This window comes from Eublepharis macularius, chromosome 2, assembly GCF_028583425.1.
Source record: "Eublepharis macularius isolate TG4126 chromosome 2, MPM_Emac_v1.0, whole genome shotgun sequence".
NCBI lineage: Eukaryota > Metazoa > Chordata > Lepidosauria > Squamata > Eublepharidae > Eublepharis > Eublepharis macularius.
This window is the reverse complement of record NC_072791.1, coordinates 67,661,955-67,684,755: the sequence shown is the minus strand read 5'-3', so window position 1 is coordinate 67,684,755 and position 22,801 is coordinate 67,661,955. Positions and strand designations below refer to the sequence as shown.

Here is a 22,801-nt window from a genome sequence, read left to right as displayed (position 1 = left end):
GATAGGAACCTAGTTGTAGACCCCTCATGTGCAACCTTGCCTGGGGAGTTACGGCTGTCATCGCAGCTGTCAGTCCAAGAAGCATTTGAATTTTCAGTGTCAATTGGAATCTACAAATTATCACAGCTCTGACTACAGTTTCTGTACCCTCTCCAGAAGGAGAAAAGCCTTATTTAAAGAGGAATCTAGTAATGCACCAATAAATAGCACTTTTCTAGACAACGTGATGTTGGACTTCTTGAAGTTCATCATTAATCCCAAATGCTGGCATGTCTCTAAGATCAGGTCTATATGTTCCTGTAAGACCTCTTTAGAATGGGTAGAAATCAACCAGTCATCCAGCAGGGCTGGATCGAGGGGGGGGGGGGCAGGGGGGTAGTCTGCCCCCGGCGCCACCAGGGAGGGGATGCCGGGAGCAGCTGCCAGCTGCCAGAGGGTGCAGGCAGCCTTGCAGCCCCCCGCGCTGCCTTTCGCCTGCCCCGCAGGACAGGGGGTGGCTGGCTTGCCGCACACCCCCTGTCCTGCAGGGCAGGCAAAAGGCAGCGCAGGGGGCTGCGGGGCCGCCCACGCCATTCACCTGCCCTGCAGGACAGGGAGCGGCCAGCCACCCCATCCTGCAGTGCAGGTGAATGGCGCGGGTGGCCACGCTGCCTTTTGCCTGCCCTGCAGGGCAGGGGGTGCGTGGCAAGCCAGCCGCCCCCTGTCCTGCAGGGCAGGCAAAAGGCAGTGCGGGGGGCTGCGAGGCCGCCCGCGCCATTTGCCTGCGGGAAGGTGAATGGCGCGGGCAGCTTCCCAGCCCCGCATGCTGCCTCCGCCGTTCCGCCCTGTGTGATGACGTCAGCGAAGTGACGTCATCACGCAGCAGGGGGAGCGCGTGCCGAAGTGGTCAGCCTAGGGCGCCGGCAACCCTAGATCCGGCGCTGTCATCCAGATAAGGGTAAACGGAACAGCCTCTAGTTCTCAGGAGTGCAACTACTTCTGCCATGAACTTGGTGAATACTCTTGGGGCCGTAGCTATCCCAGATGGTAGGACCTGGTATTGATATGTGGTCTCCCCAAACTGAAAACTTAGAAATTTCCTGTGGGATGGATGGACAGAGATATGAAAATAAATGTCTTCAGGGTCCAAGACTGCAAAACAGGAACCATGAGGCAGCAATTATAACACCATATTGAGTGTTACCAGTCTAAATTTACATACTCTGACCATCATGTTCAAATCCCTCAGGTTTAGTATTTAGAAGATCGTATCTAGAAGCCAGTTTGGTGTAGTGGTTAAGAGTGTGGGATTCTAATCTGGAGAACTGGGTTTGATTCCCTACTCCTCACTTGAAGCCAGCTGGGTGACCTTGGGTCAGTCACAGCTTCTAGGAGCTCTCTCAGCCCCACCCACCTCACAGGGTGTTGTTGTTGTGGGGATAATAATGACGTACTTTGTAAACCACTCTGAGTGGGTGTTAAGTCGTCCTGAAGGGTGGTATATAAATCAAATGTTGTTGTTATTATTATTATTATAGTATTGGTCTAAAACCACAATCCTTCTTGTGGACCAAGAAGAATCTGGAATAATATCCCAGTCTAGGTTCAGATACTGGAACCTGTTGTACACCTCCCTTTTCTAGCACTGCTGACAACTTATTAGCCAGCTCAGGTAAAGTATCTCAAGTAGATTTACGAGGAAGATTCAGACACCAAGAACTATTAAACTCAATTTTATAACACTTGTGATCATCTCTAACACCCAAATATCTGTAATGATAGATGCCCAGGCTGCACAAAAGTGGGTTAGTCTATCACCAAAAAACAACATATTCCCCTTGTGTTAGTCAAAACTGTTTCTGTGACTCAAGTTGTTGCTCCCAGCTGATGAGACCCCTTGTCTCCGTTTATGAGTTGGCTTACACCTCTGAAAACGCCCCTGACTGGCAGATATTGGCAGTATGAAGATACTGAGGTTGGTAGGATTGGTATCTGGAATAGCGACCTCTACAGTGTGGCTACTGCTGCTGGCTGTAGAAGGGGCAAGAACCTGATGGCTGAGAAGACGGCAACACTCCATAAGGCCTTGCGGTTTGCTGTTCCTTCTGCTTTAGGGATAGATATTAATCCGTTTTTGTGGAGAATAACATCTCACCCTTGAACAGTAGATCTTCCACCCTGCTTCTCATCTCAATAGCCAGAGCTGTGGACCAGAGCCATGAAAGCCTTCGGAGATCTACAGCTGATGCTAGAGCCCTGGTGGAAGTCAGCCATGTGTCTCCCAGCATTTATCAGCTATTTAGATAGCATAATCGCCCCCTCTTGGATCACCCTGACTAAAACTTTCTGGTCCTCTGACAGATGGTTATTATACACCTCCATCTTATCCCAAAGGAGTATCTGGTAAGCCCCCATAATAGCAGCATAATTAGTTATGCAGACGTACAAAGTTTTTTCCCCAGACTGTTTAGCTTCTTTCCCTCCCTATCGGCAGGCATTGAATGGTGGCCTTGCCTATGCCTTGATTGCTTCTCCTTGAATACCAATGATGACGGAAGAGATCTGGCCTTAGGGGTGAAGTGCTGGCAATGTTTGCACAAGCTAACATTATACCCCTCTCCCAAATGCACAAGGTAGAGAGAATGTGCGTCTGTTTTTGTCATCTTTACATTGCACCGAGTGCATTTTTTAAATAAGACTGAAAATGAACAGAAGACCAAAACTGAACACTGGCATCTCAAAATACCACCTGCCTTAGTTGTTTCTAGATCATTCTCTTACTAAATTTCATCCCAGATAATGATGAACAAGCAAGACTGACAACAGGAGAAGACAAGAATCTCACGGGATAGTAATTAACGGAGAAATCTAGTGATGGCTGTTCATATGCATGATTTTAGTCACAAGGATTATTTAAAATGGCCACAGCTCTCTACACTTTGGAAGCTGGCTAGGCCAGAACCTATAAAACTCTTATATCAATTAATTTTGGCATGAGCCTGCAGCAGATTATTTCAATAAACACCCTCAATTTGAGGATAAAAGGCAATCAAATGTGGCTCAAATGTAAGGCACAGAAAGGAATTTATATTTTTACCTGCTAATATCTGTAGGGTGAATGTCATCTTCTTCTGGATAGATCACACACTTCTCACTCTCAGAAGGCTCCAGTTCCTGGGAGAAAATCCCATCCTCACAGGATATAAGACGAATAACTTGAGGTCGGACACAGGGTTGGTTTTCTTGAGGAGGTGTGTAGTCTACAACCTGGAAAAGAAATACAGAAATGTGACTATTTATGACTAGGGGTATGCAAACTGGGATTCATGAACTGGCTAAATAGCAAGATTTATGCTGATTTGGCATAAGCCATCTATGCCGGTTCACATTAGAGAATCCAGGATCAGACCCAGCAAGTCGAACTCTGATGGACTGGATTATTTGGCCCTCAGCCCTCACTTCCCAGAGAAAAGCATGCAGACAGCCCAGTAGAGGCGGAGAAGCATCGAGTGAGAGGGCAGTGGTGCGAAGTGGAGGCAAGCTTCAAACTGTGGCAGGAGAGCAGCACAGGGCTGGCAGGGGATAAGAGATGAGGCAGCAAACAGAGTGGATTCCTATCCTGTCTGTCTACCCTGCCCAAGCTCCAAAAGAGCCCTTCAAGCAGCTGCCAGCCACCTTTTAAATGTCACAGCTCCATCAAGCCTCACCCCCTTGCTTCAGTTGGGGAAGATTCTCTGGTTTGACCCTGGGGTTCTCTACTTTGACACTGGAGTTCTCTGGTTTGACATAGGTTCCCATGCTGTAGTTTAATTCTGCTGGGCGTTGTTGGTTCAGCTTGCATTGGGAGTGGGACTTGCATCTGGGACTGGCTTTTGGCCAGGGAATGCCTTTGCATCCCCTGAAAATGTTTTCCCCATAGCAAACAATAGAGGAGTGGCTGGGGACACCTTGTGCAGGGGCCCACAGGGTCCAATCGTCCTGAAATTTGGAGGGTCTTTAGTGAACAGTCAGGAGTAGTTTCCCCACGAATTTGGTGCAGTTTGCTTTAAAAAAGCACCCTAACCCCCTAGGATAATTTCCCCCATAGTAAATAATGGTTGGAGAAATTTTGGATTCTCTAACTGAACTTCAGGGATACCAATTTGGGGGGGGGGTATCTCTGAAACCTAGATTTGGATTCATTAGAATTTTTTTGTACACTGCCCCCCCCCCCGGTTATCACTGCTTGAGCAGAGAATTTTGCAAGGTTTTTTGCAATTATTATAGGGAACTCTATAGCTTCCAATATTATTTGGGAGTATGGTTATAAGCCTCCAGGTGGGGCCTCGAGATCTCCTGGAATTACAAAGGATTTCCCAACAGAGATCAGTTCCCTTGGAGAAAATGGCTGCTTTGGACAGTGTACTCTATGATATTATACCCCGCTGAGGTCCCTCCCCAAACCTCAACCTTCCCAGGCTCTACCCCCAAATTTCCAGGAATTTCCCAACCTGGAGTTTGCAGCCCTATTTGAAAGGGACATTAGAGGATCTCTATTGGCCTCTAATAAGTTACTTGCCAGGACAATTGCTCAGCTACAGTCACAAATAATCATAACAACTATGCTTATATACCACTCTTCGAGACAGAATAGTGTCCCACTCAGAGCGATGAACAAAGTCAGTGTTGTTATTATTATCCATTGAGAAGAACAGTTCTTACATTGTTGACTTGCAGAGGGAGATCAGCATAATCTTCTTGGTCATCCCCATTGCTGGCCTGGGACATGGAGTCTCGGCTAGGAGACCGGGAGACTGAGTAGGACTCCAGCTGGCGTAAATCAAGCATGGATTTAACTGTCATCTCTAGGCTGCTGGTCGGTTGGGACCAACGCCCACGCTGCCGAGGTGCCTTGCTCATAGTAGCCTCTGAACACTGGCTCATTGCAATGTCTTTTGCCTAGAGAAATTTAAAATATGTATGATCAGAGAATCAAAATACTCCAACTTCATCACAGCAAAATTAAATTCATAAAGTAGCATTTGTTGCAGAGTAGGGGTGGAGCAAGAGCTCTTTATTAAATTTTGATCATAAAGACTGGGGGATGAGGTAGGATAACAGAAACCAACTGATTAAATGTTATCCGTACGTTTTAAGCATTATCTACATTTTAATCGTATCTTCAGTAGAACATAGCTGTGTTCTCCTGAGCTAGTCTTATTATATCTGAAAAACCCTGTTTTTTAAAAATGGAGAACAACTACCTGATTTGGCTTAAGGAGTTTGCTCATTGGTGAGTTTTTTTGAAACAAGGACCTAGGACCAGCTAAGGAAATACTCAGTGTTAAATCAGAGGGCAACTGGGTTTCCTACACGCTGCTTTGACATTGAGGCTTTCTACACTTCAGCTTCCAGTCAGGAGAGGGTTTCCCCCCCACCCAGAACCACCATATGAAATCATGCTGTAATAATACTCCAAACTTCCTTTCCCCATCTTCATAATGCTGATTACCAAGCTTGCTTTGCTCCAATCTTTTACAAAGAGCACAATCCATGTGCATTATCATGCTATACAGTCAGGAAGGTGTGTGCTTAAGGTCCCATCTACATAAGTATGATTTTCCTTCAGCCTCCTGTGACTGCCACTTTCCCTGCCATAACACCTGAGAGCTTTTTGAGGGCTTTAAAAAAAATCTGTTATTGCTTCAGCACTATTGCCATTTTTTTTTTAAAAGCCCTGCAGTGGCATGGTAGGGATGTCTTCCAGACATCTAACAAATAGTTTTCTGTGTCTGAGAATATTTTCAGTATGGAAGAACATTCCATTAACAGAGTATGAAGTGGCACAGCCCAGACATAAGCTTACCATTCAATGAAAGCTAAACTAGGCTTGGCATGGAATTCCATGTCTTTTAGTCTTTGGCCAAAAGCAGTCTTAATAAGCTATGCATACAAGTGAAAGAATGGGTGCAGAGTTACTTTATTCTTTTGCCTTCCTGCCATTAAATGATTAAACTCCTCAGCTGCTTTCAGCCCTGGGGGAGAAATGCCACTTTTTTGAGTAGAAAAATACCTGGGCAGGAACGGGTTATACAACCCATCCCTCTCATCTGTCTTCCATTGAGATTCACAATCTATGATGACTGCTTTTTTATTTTTTTTAACAGCCACCAGGAATGAAGTATATGCAATTCTATGCTTTGCCTATCTTGGCTCTGAGAACTGGGACTTAGTATGCTCCAATTGTGAGCAAGTATTTTATTAATTCCAGAGGATCAGAGTTACATTAGGCATCAGCTCTGACAGCAATTTAAGGGCCATAACAGAAAGCCCTTCAAAGGGATGCCCATACCTAAATAACAGATAACCCTTCGGAAGGTATCAGATCAATTGTATTAGAGTGGTTGAAACAAAAGGATAGAGCGGTCATATATTTTATGTAAAGTCATAGCATTTAGAAACTGACAAATTATGACGAAAAAGAACCCTAACACTGGTTGTTGTGGGTTTTCCGGGCTGTATTGCCGTGGTCTTGGCATTGTAGTTCCTGACGTTTCGCCAGCAGCTGTGGCTGGCATCTTCAGAGGTGTAGCACCAAAAGACAGAGATCTCTCAGTGTCACAGTGTGGAAAAGATGTTGGCAGGTCATTTGTATCTACTCAGGAGGGGTGGGGTTGAGCTGAGTCATCCTGTAAGAGTTTCCCAGGGTGTGGAATGCTAATGGCGGGAGACTTCACTGTATCCTGAGGAGGTTCTTTTGCATATGGATTGGTGCTTGATGTGCTAATCTTCTCTGCAGGGCTATTGTCGAGTATAGAGTGTTTTGTTAGCCTGGTGTTTTTCAGAACTGGAAACCATGCTCTGTTCATTCTTAAGGTTTCTTCTTTCCTGTTGAAGTTTTGCTTATGCTTGTGAATTTCAATGGCTTCCCTGTGCAGTCTGACAAAGTAGTTGGAAGTGTTGTCCAGTATTTTGGTGTCCTGGAATAAGATACTGTGCCCTGTTTGAGTTAGGCTATGTTCAGCCACTGCTGAAAATAGCAGTTCGGATGGTTTCTAGAGAATATGTGGATTCAGGTGACTATATGGACTCCCTAAAATACATAAGGATTTAGTCCCACTCCGACCCATTGTGAGTGCCATTGGTTCACCGACATATGAATTAGCTAGACATCTGGCCGATCCCCTGCAGGACCACATCGGGAAAACCTCGTCTTACATCAAAGATTCAGCAGATTTCATCAACAAAATCAGTTCTCTGAAACTCAATCCACAAGACATACTTGTCAGTTTTGATGTTGTATCCCTGTTTACCAAGGTTCCAGTAAAAGACACTATTGAACTTATTAATCAGATTTTCCCAGAGGATGTAACAGCCTTATTCCATCATTGTCTGACAACCAGTTACTTCCAATGGGATAACGAATTCTATGAACAGATGGATGGGGTGGCCATGGGGAGCCCTCTCAGCCCAGTTATAGCAAACTTCTACATGGAACATTTTGAAAAAACAGCTCTAGAATCAGCACCCCACAAACCTAGTGTATGGTTCCGGTTTGTGGATGATACATTTATCATTTGGAGCCATGGGGAGGAAGAATTGATGGGGTTTTTGAATCATCTCAACAACATCCACCTGAACATACAATTCACAATGGAGAAAGAAATCGAGGGAAAACTCCCATTTCTGGATACCTTGGTCATCCGCAAAGCAAACTTTCAGTTAGGTCACAAGGTCTACCGGAAACCAACTCACACTGATCGGTACTTACACAAAAACTCCAATCACCACCCCCGACAGAAAAGAGGCATAATGAAAACATTAGTGGATCGTGCAAGACGGATATGTGAGCCGCACTTTCTCAATGAGGAAATTAATCATCTAAACCACGCACTTCAGGCAAATGGCTACTCCAGAAATAAAGTCCAAAGAGCAATCAAACCCAGGATGAATCAAACAACCAAGGAAAAACAGTCTCCTACAGGAAAAGTGTTTTTGCCATATATCAAAGGAATTACTGATCAGATGGGAAAGCTTATGGAAAAGCATAACCTTCAAGCAGTATTCAGACCCACCCGAAAAATACAACAGATGCTACGATCAGCAAAAGACAGTAGAGACCCCCTCACCTCTGCAGGAGTATACCGTATACCCTGCAGCTGTGGACAAGTTTACATCGGGACCACAAAGCGTAGCATCCAGACAAGAATAAAAGAACATGAAAGACACTGCAGACTTGGACAACCTGAAAAATCAGCAGTGGCTGAACATAGCCTAACTCAAACAGGGCACAGTATCTTATTCCAGGACACCAAAAGACTGGACAACACTTCCAACTACTTTGTCAGACTGCACAGGGAAGCCATTGAAATTCACAAGCATAAGCAAAACTTCAACAGGAAAGAAGAAACCTTAAGAATGAACAGAGCATGGTTTCCAGTTCTGAAAAACACCAGGCTAACAAAACACTCTATACTCAACAATAGCCCTGCAGAGAAGATTAGCACATCAAGCACCAATCCATATGCAAAAGAACCTCCTCAGGATACAGTGAAGTCTCCCGCCATTAGCATTCCACACCCTGGGAAACTCTTACAGGATGACTCAGCTCAACCCCACCCCTCCTGAGTAGATACAAATGACCTGCCAACATCTTTTCCACACTGTGACACTGAGAGATCTCTGTCTTTTGGTGCTACACCTCTGAAGATGCCAGCCACAGCTGCTGGCGAAACGTCAGGAACTACAATGCCAAGACCACGGCAATACAGCCTGGAAAACCCACAACAACCATCGTTCTCCGGCCGTGAAAGCCTTCGACAATACAACCCTAACACTGACGTATCATACATGTTAAGGAGTGTCTGCATCAGTTTTTAAATTTTTAAAAAGAAATGTACTGATAAACTCACCCTCCTCATTTCCCACTGGGATAAGCTTCTTGAAAGAGAAAGATCTGAATGGGGGGAAGGGAAGATTAGTAGATCAACAAACTTTTAAAAACAAAAGAAAAAACTCCTCCTTACCACATGCACACTCAGCATACACAAACAGACATTTCAGTGTAGTATCTCAACTATCATATGGCTTAGGAGAAACTACAACCAATTCTATTTTACAACTGATTGAAGAAAACATCCTTTCATCTTGAAATCTCATCCTAGTATTCTCCTTTTTTTCTTGCACACTCAGGGCCAGCTGTCCATTATTTTTTCTGTATGATTGTATTGAGAAATACTCTGTGGAAATTCCCAATATCTAGACACGCTTTGCAGTGATTTTTAAAACCACAGTGACTCCATGTCTGCAGAATGTTACAACATATCATTACTTTACAGCAGCAGTCCCCAATCTTTTCGGCACCAGGGACCGGTTTTGTGGAAGATAATTTTTCCACGAACCATGGGGGGGATGGTTTCAGAATGATACAACTGTGCATTTTATTTCTATTATTACATTATATAATGAAATAACTATACAACTCACCACAATGCAGAATCAGTGGGAGCCCTGAGCTTGTTTTCGTGCAACTAGACAGTCCCATCTGGGGGTGATAGGAGGCAGCGGGTGGCAGAAGACACAGTATAAGACCAGTACTCACGGACCAGTTGTCAGAGAGGGCCAGCAGCACCCAGCAGGCAGCAGCAGCACACAGAGCCGCCCCGCAGCTGCACTGCCACAAGGTCTATATCTTTTAGCGCAACTGTGCGGGCAGGAGGCCAGTGGTGCTTCTCCACTCTCCAGCAGTGGCCACACCACTGGAGGAGAGGAAGAGGCAGGCAGAGGCAGACTTGGAAAGATGGCAGGTGATGCTCAGGGCGGCTGGCTGCCCATCAGGCCTGGTGGTGACCAGAGGATGCAGAGGCAGACAGGGGCAGGCGGCGCTCAGGATGGTTGGCTGCCCGGCGAGCCCGCCAGTGACCCAGCACACAAAGTGCGAGGGCAGGGCAGGGCAGCAGCAGCTCCAGCAAGCGCAGCCACACCAACCACAGCACGAGGCAGCAACTGCGCGTGTGCCGGCTGGGAGTGAGAGGAGAAACCCAGAGGCATGATGGGAGTCAGTCGGCCAGGTGAGGTGATATTTCTAATGAAAAGTGCAGGGCTGGCCAGGCAAGGCACAGGAGAGGCGTGGCCGCCCCTCCCAAGATGGCGACCGCCTACCTCGCCTGCTCCCTGGAGCCAGCTCTGCACTCGCCCGCCACTCACCTCTTGTGCGGCCTGGTTGCTAACAGGCCACGGACTGGGACCGGTCCGCAGCCTGGGGGTTGGGGACCTCTGCTTTACAGTATTTATTCTATACAATTCCAAGTCTGAATAGGTCCATAGATATAAAAAATCTGATAAAGTAAATGATAATGCCAACCAACTCATTCTCTCTTTTCTTTTATATACTCCTTCTCTCCCTTTATACCTGAGTTTCTTTCAATGTTGTTTTGCATTTGGAAAGACTGCAGACCCTGCAACTCATCTTCATCATTCCCTTCATCTTCACCATCTTTGTCACTATCTGATGAGAACACTGGTGCAGATGACAGGATAGAGACAGATTCATGTCTAGGAGAAAGACATTGAGAAATCTATGCATGAAATATATAGTAAATGCCAAGATTCTCGATCCAAACCAGTCTGGTACAGAGTGGAATTACTCTATAACTGACTAGACCATGCCATGTTTAGAAACATTGGAGAAGGAGAAAGGTAAAAGCTGAGTACCAAGTCATTCTGACCTACAGAAAACCCTGCAGATCACCTTCATCGTAGACCACGGGTAACAGGCTCAACAGTATGTTTACTTATTATTTGACCTTTTAAATCAAAATATATTTGGGGACAAGATCTAGAAAACATTCAGAACTTGATCATCCCATTGGTTTCAGTGGGAGTTATACACACACTTAGATCTCTCCCACTAAAATAAACTGAATATAAAAGCATTGAAATAGGGCTTGGACATTTCCATAAATCAATTTTTCTTCTCTTAGGTTTCTCAACAAATTGCGCTATGATATACAGAGGAAACTTATTGCTTGGCAAGGGAAAAAAGATCAATTATCAGTGAAAACTGTTTGCACTGTAAGCATATCTGCACAACTTAGGTACCAACTCAGTGTCACAATGCGCTGCCTACCCTCCCCCCCCACCCCCCACACACAATAAAAGAGTCCTTAACATACCTGAGATAGTTACTTAATCAAAATGGATAAAACTGGAATTCCAGGCTTGAACCTCAAGCATAAACTTTCACCCACACAAGACATTTTCAGCCAAAGAAAGAACTAAATCAAGTCAGCTAAGGATGACCATTAAAAAAAAAGTCACAATCTGTCGGCTATACACCGGTCCCATGCTCTCATACAAGTGTACCATTAGGAACTTTTATGGAGTGCTGTGGGTAGATGACCATAGCAACACACTAATCAGGAGACAAAAATAACTTGGCCTACCAAATACGGGTTAGTCTGGCTAGGGAGCAACCTGCAATGTGTAAATTGTCAGCAGTACAAAAATAGGACCAAAGAACAGAGAAGTTCTCAGCCGTTGCTCTTGCATCAATCTTCTGCAATCTGCCTTCCTTCCTCTGCATTTCGTTGAAACCTCAATGAAGACACTCTACTCCCTGCCTAATCAAAAGGTCTCTGGTAATGAACTCTCCTCAAAGGATGCATTTCAAAGAGCAACTATATTGACATAAAAGTAAACAAGCTAAGGAATCAGGCACCCATTATTTATTTTACATTAATAGTGTGTCTCTTCCTAACTGTGGAGAAAGGCAAGCTTTCCTGAAAGAACTCGTGTTCTCCCAGATTTCTGAAAAGCAAGCCATCATTTCAGTAAAAACTCAAAAGGGTTTTCAAAAGAACACAAGTACAGTTCCACCTTGAGCAAAGAAGTTTTGCTTAAAGCTATCAAGGAATTCATTATTACATAAGGAGATTCCTTAGTGATGACCAGCAAAAGAGTGCTGCAACACAGCACTTTTAGATGTTTGGAACCTGACAACAACATGCTGTACGCTTGCACGCTTCCTTGCTCTCACCCCCCCCCCCCCCAACTCAGCACCCTCCTCTTCTACTTCCTGCCAGGACATATGAACAGGCAAACTGCATCTAAACCAGGCCAGTATCAAGTGCCAAGACAATACATGCAATAAAGACTTCCCAGTTGTCCCACTTGCCAAATACTCTCAATTTTTTTTGTATGCCTGCGCCCCAGACCAGAAAGACAATGAAAAAAGATACTTTCTATACTCACTCTATTCCAATTGATCTGCATTTTGTGAATTCATTCTGTAATGTTCTTACAGCATGTAGAATTAACCAGCTTGTGAAAATACTATTCATCAACATTTTTACACCAATTTTAAATAATGGAACAAGAAAGCTAGGCATTTCAGAGCATTTAAATGTTTTCTTGCTTAGGACACACAACAGCCTTACAAATATCAGACTGCAACTCAATCTATATCCTAGTTAAACAGGAATACACATCCATAAAACAAGCAATCATAAGAATCTTACACAAGGATCCCAGTTTCTTAGCTTCTTATCGTGGTGCTGTGACAGTGTCTTGCAGCCTTACAAAAAGGCCATGCTCTCATATCTGTGTTTATAATCCAACAACAAGGGCAAATGCTGAAAACAAACCTTTTAAAGCTGACCAAACAGAAAGCCTTCAGCTTTGCAAAGAGGTCACCAAACGTGTTCGCCAACAATCTGCTGGGCTTGGTATGCTACAGACTCAATGTTCTAAACAGAAGCATGTGACAAATGAAGCTTGCTATATTGACTGAAACTGGGATTGCCTGGTACAGACTGCATCTCAAAAAAGGCAAAGCTTTCCAGCTGCTGAAATGGTGAAGAGTTGGCTATAAAAAGCACTATGGCTCCACCACTTCAGCATTTTTTGGTCTGAAAAGCCTTCTCCATAGCTAAGTAGCCAGGCAAAAAAGGGTGGGGTGTTACAGAACATGATATCAGGTTTAATTTAAACAATGACTCACAGAAGCTTAGTCCAGAAGGCATCAGTGCCAAACCTCAATCCAAGAACAGGGTAAACAGAACACAGCATTTTTAGGTATGCACAGAGTGCTCTTTCCTTACTGAATCGGGCGGAATTCTGGAACATGGTGGTGGGCACAACTATAAAATAGCTGCCACAGGAGGCAGAACTAGCCACAGAACATCAAGGAGTAAGGTCATACATAACTAATAGTAACTCTTCAACATTTCAGATAGAAGCTCTTTATAACAGAATGCCTTTTAAAATGAAAATATTGTTTTAAATCATTTTCTTGCGCACACAGTTTATCTTCAGTCACATGGTGAAGCTGCTGTTGAAGCAACTTTTTAAAAGATCCAATCAGATCTTCAATGACCAATCAGAAACCCTGCTGGGCAAAAGCCCCACCTGGCCATTCCCACTTTCTAAGAACACTTGGCGGCCATCAAGAAAAGTTTTAGCAGGTACCATGGTACACCACTGGGAACCTCTGGTATAAATAATTTATACTGAGCAATTTTTATTAGAAACCTGCTATTAATAGATAAAAAGTGCCTCTTTGGGTGAAAACTGTACAAGAAGTAGCACCACCTGCTCCTACCTGATGAGCCCAGCTGCTTTGCCTGGTTGTGCTTTCTCCACGTGCTTCCCTCTTTGTTTCATATCAGCCAGCCGCTGCCGCATGTTGATGGTCATCTCAGAACTCAGCCGCCAGATGAATATACAGCTGGACACAGGAAGCAGACAATTATAATTGTTTTAGACCCAAGTACCGAAGATTTTCCTGCCCTGTCTTCCTTCAGAAGATTGGTTCTACTACCATTTTCTATTTTCTTCCTTGGTATCAAAGCCTGGAGACCCACTCAATAATGTTCTCTCCCTTTCTAGCATCTATTGCTTTCATGCTGACATTGAAATGAACAAGTTCAGTTCCATACAATTCCTGAAGTGCTCAAACACTTCAATTTGGAAGTACTATGTTTTAGGCAACAATCTTTTCATGCTCCAATAAAAGAGACTAGAAACTTTCTTCTGAGGAAAAATACAAGATCTGGAGAAGACTATGGCTCATTGGTAGAGTACATGGCTTGCCTATAAAAGGTCCCATGTTTGACTGCCAACACCTCCAGTTAAAGAATCTCAAGGAACAAGTGCTAGGAAGAGATCCTACCAGTGAGCAGACAATACTGAGCTAGAAAGACCATTTATCTCACTCAGTATTAAGGCAGCCTCTTGTTTTTATGTTAAGATAGGAAGCAAAGGAGGAATTAAGAGGGCACAGCCCATAGAAACTGTTCCTTGGAATCAAATTCATCTGGGAATTTTTTTCCTTCTTGTCTTTGTTCTTAAAATTTCAAAATTTGGGTTTTTCTCCTCCACTCTCATAAATCTGGGCCATTTCAAGCAAATTGGAAATACAGATATTTTAAACATTCAAAAGCAACCCTGCTTACAACTAGTGGGGGTGGGACCTTAGACTGTGTAGAGCTTAGCATCATAGTTCATCCACCCCTCTTTTTGGACTTTTGAGTTTGTGCACCATAAACAAGTATTAATTTTAAGATAGCCCCAAACTACTGACTCGTTCCCATGGGGGGAAAAGGACTACATAGTAAACTTATTTTGATTACCTGTCACCTGAGACAGAAATCAAGTGTTTACAGTCATTGGTGAACATCATCCCAGTTACAATCTCTGAAAAAAATCAGAACAAGCAAAACAGTTTTTGAAACATCCCATGAATAACACAGAAACTACTGGAGTCCCTGAAGTCTACTCATTAATGCTATGGAACTCTCTGACCTGGAGATCAGGGCCCAATTGTACGTATTGTGGTGAGTTATTGTCCTGCTAGAAGGACTTACTGGAGTGGTTCAATCACATGGGCCCATTCCATGAAACTTACACCTGACCAAGTCTAGAAGCAATACTTGGATGGGAAAATACTTGTAAGTTGTCACCCCGACCACATTGGGCCCATGCCTTTAAAATATTACAGTAGTGTGATGTGAAAAAGCTATGAAAAAGCCACACTAATAACACACTTTAACACATAAATGGCTCCTCATTTTGGTACAAGATCTGTCCCCACCCCCCATGGCTGAAAAATTCTTTGGAATGCCTCTTTTTTAAAATCCATAGGGTATGTATTTCATCTTTACCTTGCTAATTCTTCAAGATGCTGAGATATTGATAGTTCTATGAATTTTATCATTAGTAGTGACATCTTAAGCAGAGTTACACCCTTCTAAGCTCACTGAAGCCATTGAATGTGGTAAAGATTCATTTATTTCTACTAAAAATGGAAACTTAAGAATTTTCAACTAGCATTCACCAAAGGTTCTGCAGTTTACCTGAGTGCCCATACATTGTGGCCACACACTCCCCTGAGTAGAAATCAAATATAGAAAGGTTCTTATCAGAGCAACTTGTTGCAATGTAGAGACCTGAGGGATCAGTTTGTACCTGAAATCCAAAAGAGAAATAATATACTTATGTTTCAGGTTTTTTGCTTAAGAAACCATGCCCTTTCTTGTAGTTTTACTAAGTCACTTGTTCTTATAACCATAGATATTAATAGGAGCAGCACCACTAAACACCCACATAAGCTTCCTATTATACCAGCTAAGCAGTATACATGAGGAACTTCTCAAAAATGTAAGAGATAACCAGTGCTGGCTCTGATCTAGATATCAGCAGTTTGTTTATCCACAAATTTTTTCCACTGAGAGCAGCAACATTCCCTTGGTTTCTCAGCTTTCTAAACAATGTAGAAATAATAAGGAAAGCAAATGAACTGATCTGGCTAGAAGAGGCTCTTCCTGAACTAAACAACTCCAGGTGAGTATATTTGTGTATACTTTCTTTCAACAGCTGGGAAACCACAAATCAAAACAGCTTCAGAGGCAGAATGCACAGCATACAGGAATCTTCAAAAATTGGTAAAGGAAGTACTCTGGGATCTTGTAAAATACAGACCATGGGATACATGCAAATGCTAATGCAGCACTACTGAGAAGGGATGTGCACTTCAGGTTCCGGATCTGGGTTTTTAACCCAGATTGGACCCAATTCGGGATGTTTTGGCATTCCTGAATCAACCTCAGCATTGGTGAAGTGATTTGTGAATGCCGAAGCAAAGCTTACCAAAGTGCTTCCGAATGCTTCGCTAAGCTTCAGGTAGCATGGAAGCAGTCTTTCCTTTGCCATTCCTAAGGAACATCAATAGGAAACAGTGCTTCTAATACTAGTGGGGCTTCCTAGGTGGCTGGGGGTGGCCTTTTGCAAGCAAAATGCACCAAATTTGCAGGGGACCCTCTCCTAACCCTCCTCTCACGACCCCCCAAGTTTCAGGAAGATTGAACTTCAGGGGGCCATGTTATGGCCTCTCAAAGAAGGTGCCCCATCCACTGCCAATCTCCATTGTTCCCTAGGAGGACCAACCTTCACACCAGAGAATCACACTAAGAAAAATTTAGGGGCACCTTCTTAGGGGGGCCATAACATAACATGCCCTCCAAAGTTCAAGCTCCCTGAAACTTGGGGGGTCTTGAGAGGACAGGTAGGAGTAGCTCCCCTGCAAATTTGGTGCATTTTGCTTGCACCCCAGCTACCTAAGAGCCCCCCCCCAATCTTCGCCATAGGGAACAATGGAGATCAGCGGTGGATAGGGGCACTCTTTGGGGGGCCATAACATGACCCCCCAGAAGCCCAATCATTCTGAAACATGGGTGGTCATGAGAGAATGGTTAGCTGAGGGTCCCCTACAGTTTTAGTGCATTTTGCTTGCAAAATGCCACCCCCAATCACCAAGGAACCTTTCCAATCCATCCCACTGTGGGGCAGAGCAGTTCAAATACAGTGCTTATGAATTTTAGATAATTAGGCATGAGCCAAATGGGAAGTGTGTGTGTGTGGGGAGGGGTGACTGAGTGTTTTACTATAATCACTTTATTTTGAATTTCCAACTAGGATGCCTTGATGATACAACCAACATGCATGCAAATAAATGGTGCTTTACAAAGTGAACAAGGATGAACAATAAAGCCTTGATACTGTTGCTCAGTCAGGGCATTAGATTCATATATGAGCCCGCCCCCTGCACACACACACATCACCAAAAGTATGAAATAAAGAGAATAGGCTGTGCTATAGGGGTGTGTAAATCAGCTTGGAAATACCACATATATACCTGAAACATACATATTTGGAATTATTGACACATTCAAATATATTCATACTAACAGTTATTTACATTACAGTATTTTTTGAAAATATTTGGGTGTATCTGGGAATCACATTTTAGAGGTAGCAGCAGCTTGTTTCCCCTCCCACCCACAACCTCTTGCAGGCTTCCCAGGCAACAGGAGGAAGGAGGCAGCATTACTGTGTGTATGGCTTGCCATATGCCACTGCCCGGCCAGGCTGCTGCCTTAATATTACAGGCTTGCTTGGTTGGATGCTGGGATTATTTGGTTTGCTGTTGGTTCTGTTAGACTTACAACAGTGCTCCTTGCTTCAGTTTGGTTCTGATGGGATTCTTTGGTTTGGCACTGGTTCTGTTGGTTCAGCTTGCATTGGGACTGGCTTTTGGCCAAGAGTCGCCCCTTTTCTGTTTGGTTGCTTTGCCCTGGAAAGCCTTGGTATTTTTCACTTATAGGAAACAATGAAGAGAGGCTGGGAATGCCTTGTTCCCCTTAGTCCAACCTTCTTGAAACTTGGGGGGGGGGGGGTGTCTTTAGTGGACAGGAAGGACTGGGTCCCCCGCTATTTTGATGAGGTTTGCTTGGAAAATGGCCCCTCCAGCCACCCCTCCCCAGTTGTTTCTCTGAAAGGGAATAATGGGCCTAATATATGCGAGATTCCCAGATAAAACTAAATCTGAATACTAAATTGAACCTGAATATCAAGAATACTTAATATTTATAGTATTCTTGATACCCGGATCAGAACAATATCAATTTATTTTTTGCTGCACTCTCCTACTGTGCTAAAATTGATGGAGGCCTTACTTTGATGAGAGTGCCATCTTCACTTCGGGATCCCTTGTATAGCTTTTTTTGCTTCCCACTGCTAATGTTGAAGATCCTGAGAAGAAAACGAGACAGACCTTAATAACATACAAGGAGCTCTTCCAAGATCTAGCTGGCTCAGCATTCCATTTCCAATTGCAGCAACCAGATGCGTCTGGGAGGCTGACAGACAGGAGGTGTTCACAGGAATACTGAATCGGAATATGAAGTATGGTTGCTAATCTCTAAGCAAGGCTTAGGGATCTCCCAGAATTCTAATTAATCTCCAGACTGCAGAGATCAGTTCCCCTGGAGAAAATGGCTGCTTTGGGGGAGGGGGGGGGGTGGACCCTATGGCATTATACTTTGCTGAGGAGGTCCCATGCTGCACCCCCAAATCTCCAGGAATTTCCCAACCCAGAGCTGACAACCCTAACATGAGGTTAATATAATGTGAAATTATCATAGGACTCCACAAAAACTAAGAGATTTTAGGTATATACTGACTGAGATTTTAACCACAAATGGGTTCAGTTTCTCCTCCAATCTGACCTCCACCACCATGACAACAGAATAAGGCACAGTGATTTAATACCTCTCTTTCCACTCTGCTACTGCATTCAACCAGCCCCCTGCAAATACTATGCCACTGCACCATCCTGCTCCAGCCTCCCTTCCTCTCCTTCTAGCTCACCACCAGAGCCCCGTATCTCTCCCCCTTTCCCAGGCATCTCTGCAACCCACCTACTTTCCCTCACTCCCATCCTCTGCAACGTCCTTAAGCACAGCCTCCTGGATTCAGTTATAATTGCTGTCTACATCTCTTCCTCTCAACAGCTCCTTTCTCACAGTCCCTGCCAGGACTCAGTACACACACACATCTTGGTTGAGCTCCCTCAAAAAGGACATCAGATGAGGGTGGAATACTACTGTAAAATAAGGATATAATCACACTAGGACTGAGATCGTCATTATTGCATGTATGCACTGCCACTGATTGACTGATGTCTTTACTTTCCTTCTTTGATCTATCCACATATTAGTCAAAAGAGTTATGTCAGGGCAAACCAATGTCTACACAGGCCTAAGCGATCCCTGGACTGTTACGGTGAGCATCAGTGGCACTACAAGTGCTAGTCTCAGGTTCTGGGTAACATAACATCTGCCAATAAAAGCTACCAAATTATTTGTTATTAGTGAAATTAACTATGGCATGATTTGCTGATAGACTGAGAACAGGGGAAGCATTTGTGATAGTGGAACCAACCTGATGTTCCGGTCCTGGCATCCAATGGCAGCATATTTCCAGTTAGGATCCACATCCATGTCATACAACGTGGTCTTCCTAACAACATGATGCGTACGAGTAAATTGAACCCCATCTGTAGCCTAAGTGCAAGAAATATAAAAGGCACTAAAAACCAGGCCAATGATGTCACCCACTAGCAAAAGACAGACAAATTCTCCACAGAAATAGTTACAAGGAGGCAGCGGAAATCAAACAAACTGCAGTTGAACTGCCCTACAAAATTTCTTAAACTTTAGTTCTACTAAAATGCAGAGCAGGTCCTATAACCACCCTATCACAACGTTGCATAATTAAAGACAGCCATAATGGAATGGAACAGGGCATGAATCCTCTAAAGCCTTTGCTTCCACCTTCAATCTTAAAACAGCTCTACCCCATCAGTTACATCAAAGGGATACTCTAAAGGAATTACCTTCTGTGCAGTGCGAAAATAGATACTCTTATCTGCTCCACAGCTGATCATTCGTACCTTTCCATCATTGGCTGAGGAAATAGAGAAACATACAGGCGCATGAACAGACAGCAACTACTTGTTAACTTCTTTAGAGTCACTTATGGTGTAGCAGAATGCTGGACTACAAGTGTGGAGATCAGTGTTCAAATTTATTTTCTACCATTAAGTTCACTAGCTGACCTGGGAGAAGTCAATTGGTCAAAAAGTCATTTACAAGGGTTGTTGTGAAGATAAATTGAGAGGATAGAATAACGAACACCACCCTCAGCTCCATAAAAGGATGGTAAAGTTGAGGACCTCTCAGCTAATGCTATAACCTACAGGGTGTTGTTCCATGAGGAAGGGGCACAGAAAGCCACTGTTGAACTTTTTGCTGGGAGAAGGAGATGTTGAAGGAAATGGCGCATCCAATCAGGATAAATCAAGCATCTTAAACATGAGCTGTTAACTTGATATGCACCACATAATCATAAGCCAAATGGGTCTGAAAGGTTTTAGTTTAAGCTTCTGCTAGACAATAGGGCCATCTTTTCACTAGCTCCTTACAGATAAACCCATACAGTTTAGACCAGAGACTGAACAAGTGTTCCACAAGAGATCCCTGTAAATAGCTTTGCACCATCCAAACACAAGCCAAATCTCATGTAATGGGATAAGACCAAACACAGACCAGTCAGTTTGCTGGAGGAAGAGTCAAAGGAGTACCTTTGTTTCAGTGATGAGCATCAACAAAGGAAATAGTTTGATGTGCAACCTCACAGTGACCAATTGTTCTCTCTGCCTACTTTGAATACTCCAGAAGAAAAGAGGAATTGCCTTGGAGAGTGAGATCCAGAATCATGGGGTGGGGAGTGAGGACTTTCATTATTCACAGGAAGTCACATCCAAGTAACCCAACCACAGAAATCAGTTGAGGAAGTTGCCAGTTCTACCAGCTACTCAGAGGTGCCACAAGCAGCCTGTGTAGGACTGTTAACTCCTATTGACAAAGACAGGTGTACTCCATTACCTGCAAACTTTACTGCTGTGATGGAAGATGAATGCTCATCCAAGGTCTGTTGCAGGCTGTAGTTCTTCCCTGCATCCAAAACATGAATCAGCCTGTCCCGACTAGCTGATGCTAGAAGCTTTAATCCTGTCAAATAAGACCATTCAGAGAAAAAGTGATGGCTTCTCCAGACACACACTCAAAACATTTTTTTCAAGCTGGACTTCAAACAAAATGCAATGTGCTTTGGTACAGTAGATTGAGCACCTGGGAAATGCTTCTACCATGTTTCCTTGTGTGATTTTTTTTATATTAAAAGGCTAACGATTAATGATATGTGAATCACATCCCTTATTCCCACGGCATCTTTTCTGCTTAGCGTTGTATGGTCTCTGCTAAAATAGTTACAGCTTGACTAAGTGGGCATAGCTGGCGCCTCTCAAGACAGACTAATAAGCAAGGCTTTGCCCATTGTTACTTGATAAACGTGAGAAGAGGAGCTATAATTACCTTACTGTTAAACCAAGAGCTAGATGCACTGAATATAAATCACAAAGTTATCAGCAATCAAAACAACTAACTGAGTCTTCCAGGTACCAATAAAAAGACAATGGGTAGAAGGGGAAAGAGGAAGTTGGCCCGAAGGTGTTCACATCTCTCAAAGCATCAAGCAGATAAACACAAAAGCTTCACCACCCCCTGGACCTGCTGTCACCAAAAGCAACTAACCTAGCAAGTCAGAAAGGAAAGGTTTCATAACCCATTTTCTAATTAGGATGTTATAGAACACTGTGGTCAAAATTCCCAATACTGTAAAGAAGGAGACCTTGTCCATTATCTTGCCGGCCGGAGACAGCTAGGCAATAGCTTCTGCTGTGTTTTACTATCCTTCTAAAAAATGCATTTTTGCTCCATAAGCAATCTTCTTTTGCTATGTAATGACTGAGGCCTAGTACAATTACTGTAAGCAAGTGAATAGTGGGCCAACTCCATCTTACCTGTCTCTGGTTTGGAATACTCAAGACAGAGGATTTCAGAATCATGGGCTTCCACCTTCAGCATCTCTTTCAAGGATTTCAGCTCATAGATCCTGAAACAGGACATACAGACGGAGAGTAAGAAAGGGCATTTTCACTGCTACTGGAAGAGGCCAGGGCCTCCCCTAGAATCCAAAAGCTTACCTGAGAGTGCCTATTCTATCTCCTGAGGCCAGATGCTCCCCAGTGGGACTCACACACACTGTGCGAATCCCCACTTTTGTGTCCTGGGCCTGCATGTCAGCCTTCTCTGCACCTCCACCTGTATTGTATTCTGTGTCCAAAAGGGCCTGAGTGTTTCCATCTACATAGATTATTTTCATCAGGTCCTTAGGAAAGGAAAAAAACAAGAACCCCATATGAGGAAACCAGATGAAAACAAAAATGTTCAGAGTTAGACAGGATGAATGGCTAGTGTACGTTATTTTGACTACAGAAATGTGTTGATTTGCTGCCTGTCCAACCGCAAAGCTGCTATTTAAGCCCAAAGCCAGACTGCACTAAACTGCCACCATTTCATACTTTCATTTCTCGACCCAGAGGCAACAGGTTATAAAGCTTAAAAAGATTGTTTCATCTGCTGTTAGATATTATAATCACGTTACACTATCTCTTATCTTGTAGACTATAATAGTGTTAATGTATGCTGATTCACAATATTGTATTTTACAGCAGCCTTGTATTTGTAATGTAATGTTTATAAAATAAAAATTATATTAAAGAAAAAACTTAAAAAGCTAAAAGTATGTTGGGGGCGCTCTGATCAATTTTGTTACAAAGCAGGAAGTTTCAAATTATGGTAAGTTTCTGGAAGAGGCTTTGGATTGCCGAGCAAGACACAGAATCTACAGATCAAAGCTGTAGAGCTATCAGTGATTACAAAGACATTTGGGAATTACCAATAGATCCTTGGGGAATATTACACACAGCCATATTTCTGGCTCTATTATAGTATAAATTTCTTCCTTTCAAATTAATTTTTAAATGAAATATTAAGAACACAAACCAAAAAGGATTTCCTTTAATTCTACTATTTTACAGTGC

The 22,801-nt window shown here is 43.5% G+C and overlaps 1 protein-coding gene across 4 annotated transcripts in view; it reads right to left on the bottom strand.

Moving 5' to 3' along the window:
• The window catches only part of MAPKBP1 (mitogen-activated protein kinase binding protein 1), a 162,294-nt gene that overhangs the window by 23,834 nt on the left and 115,659 nt on the right, over nt 1-22,801 (bottom strand). For all 4 annotated transcript variants that reach the window (XM_054970917.1, XM_054970918.1, XM_054970920.1 and 1 more), the window contains exons 12-24: nt 21,902-22,086; nt 21,719-21,810; nt 20,742-20,867; nt 19,691-19,761; nt 19,237-19,358; nt 17,970-18,045; nt 15,312-15,423; nt 14,589-14,652; nt 13,559-13,684; nt 10,370-10,512; nt 8,871-8,914; nt 4,681-4,917; nt 3,077-3,246 (exon numbers count right to left, since the gene is read on the bottom strand). In XM_054970917.1, the coding sequence (XP_054826892.1) occupies nt 3,077-3,246; nt 4,681-4,917; nt 8,871-8,914; nt 10,370-10,512; nt 13,559-13,684; nt 14,589-14,652; nt 15,312-15,423; nt 17,970-18,045; nt 19,237-19,358; nt 19,691-19,761; nt 20,742-20,867; nt 21,719-21,810; nt 21,902-22,086 (1,568 nt within the window). The remainder of the gene's footprint in view (nt 1-3,076; nt 3,247-4,680; nt 4,918-8,870; nt 8,915-10,369; nt 10,513-13,558; nt 13,685-14,588; nt 14,653-15,311; nt 15,424-17,969; nt 18,046-19,236; nt 19,359-19,690; nt 19,762-20,741; nt 20,868-21,718; nt 21,811-21,901; nt 22,087-22,801) is intronic.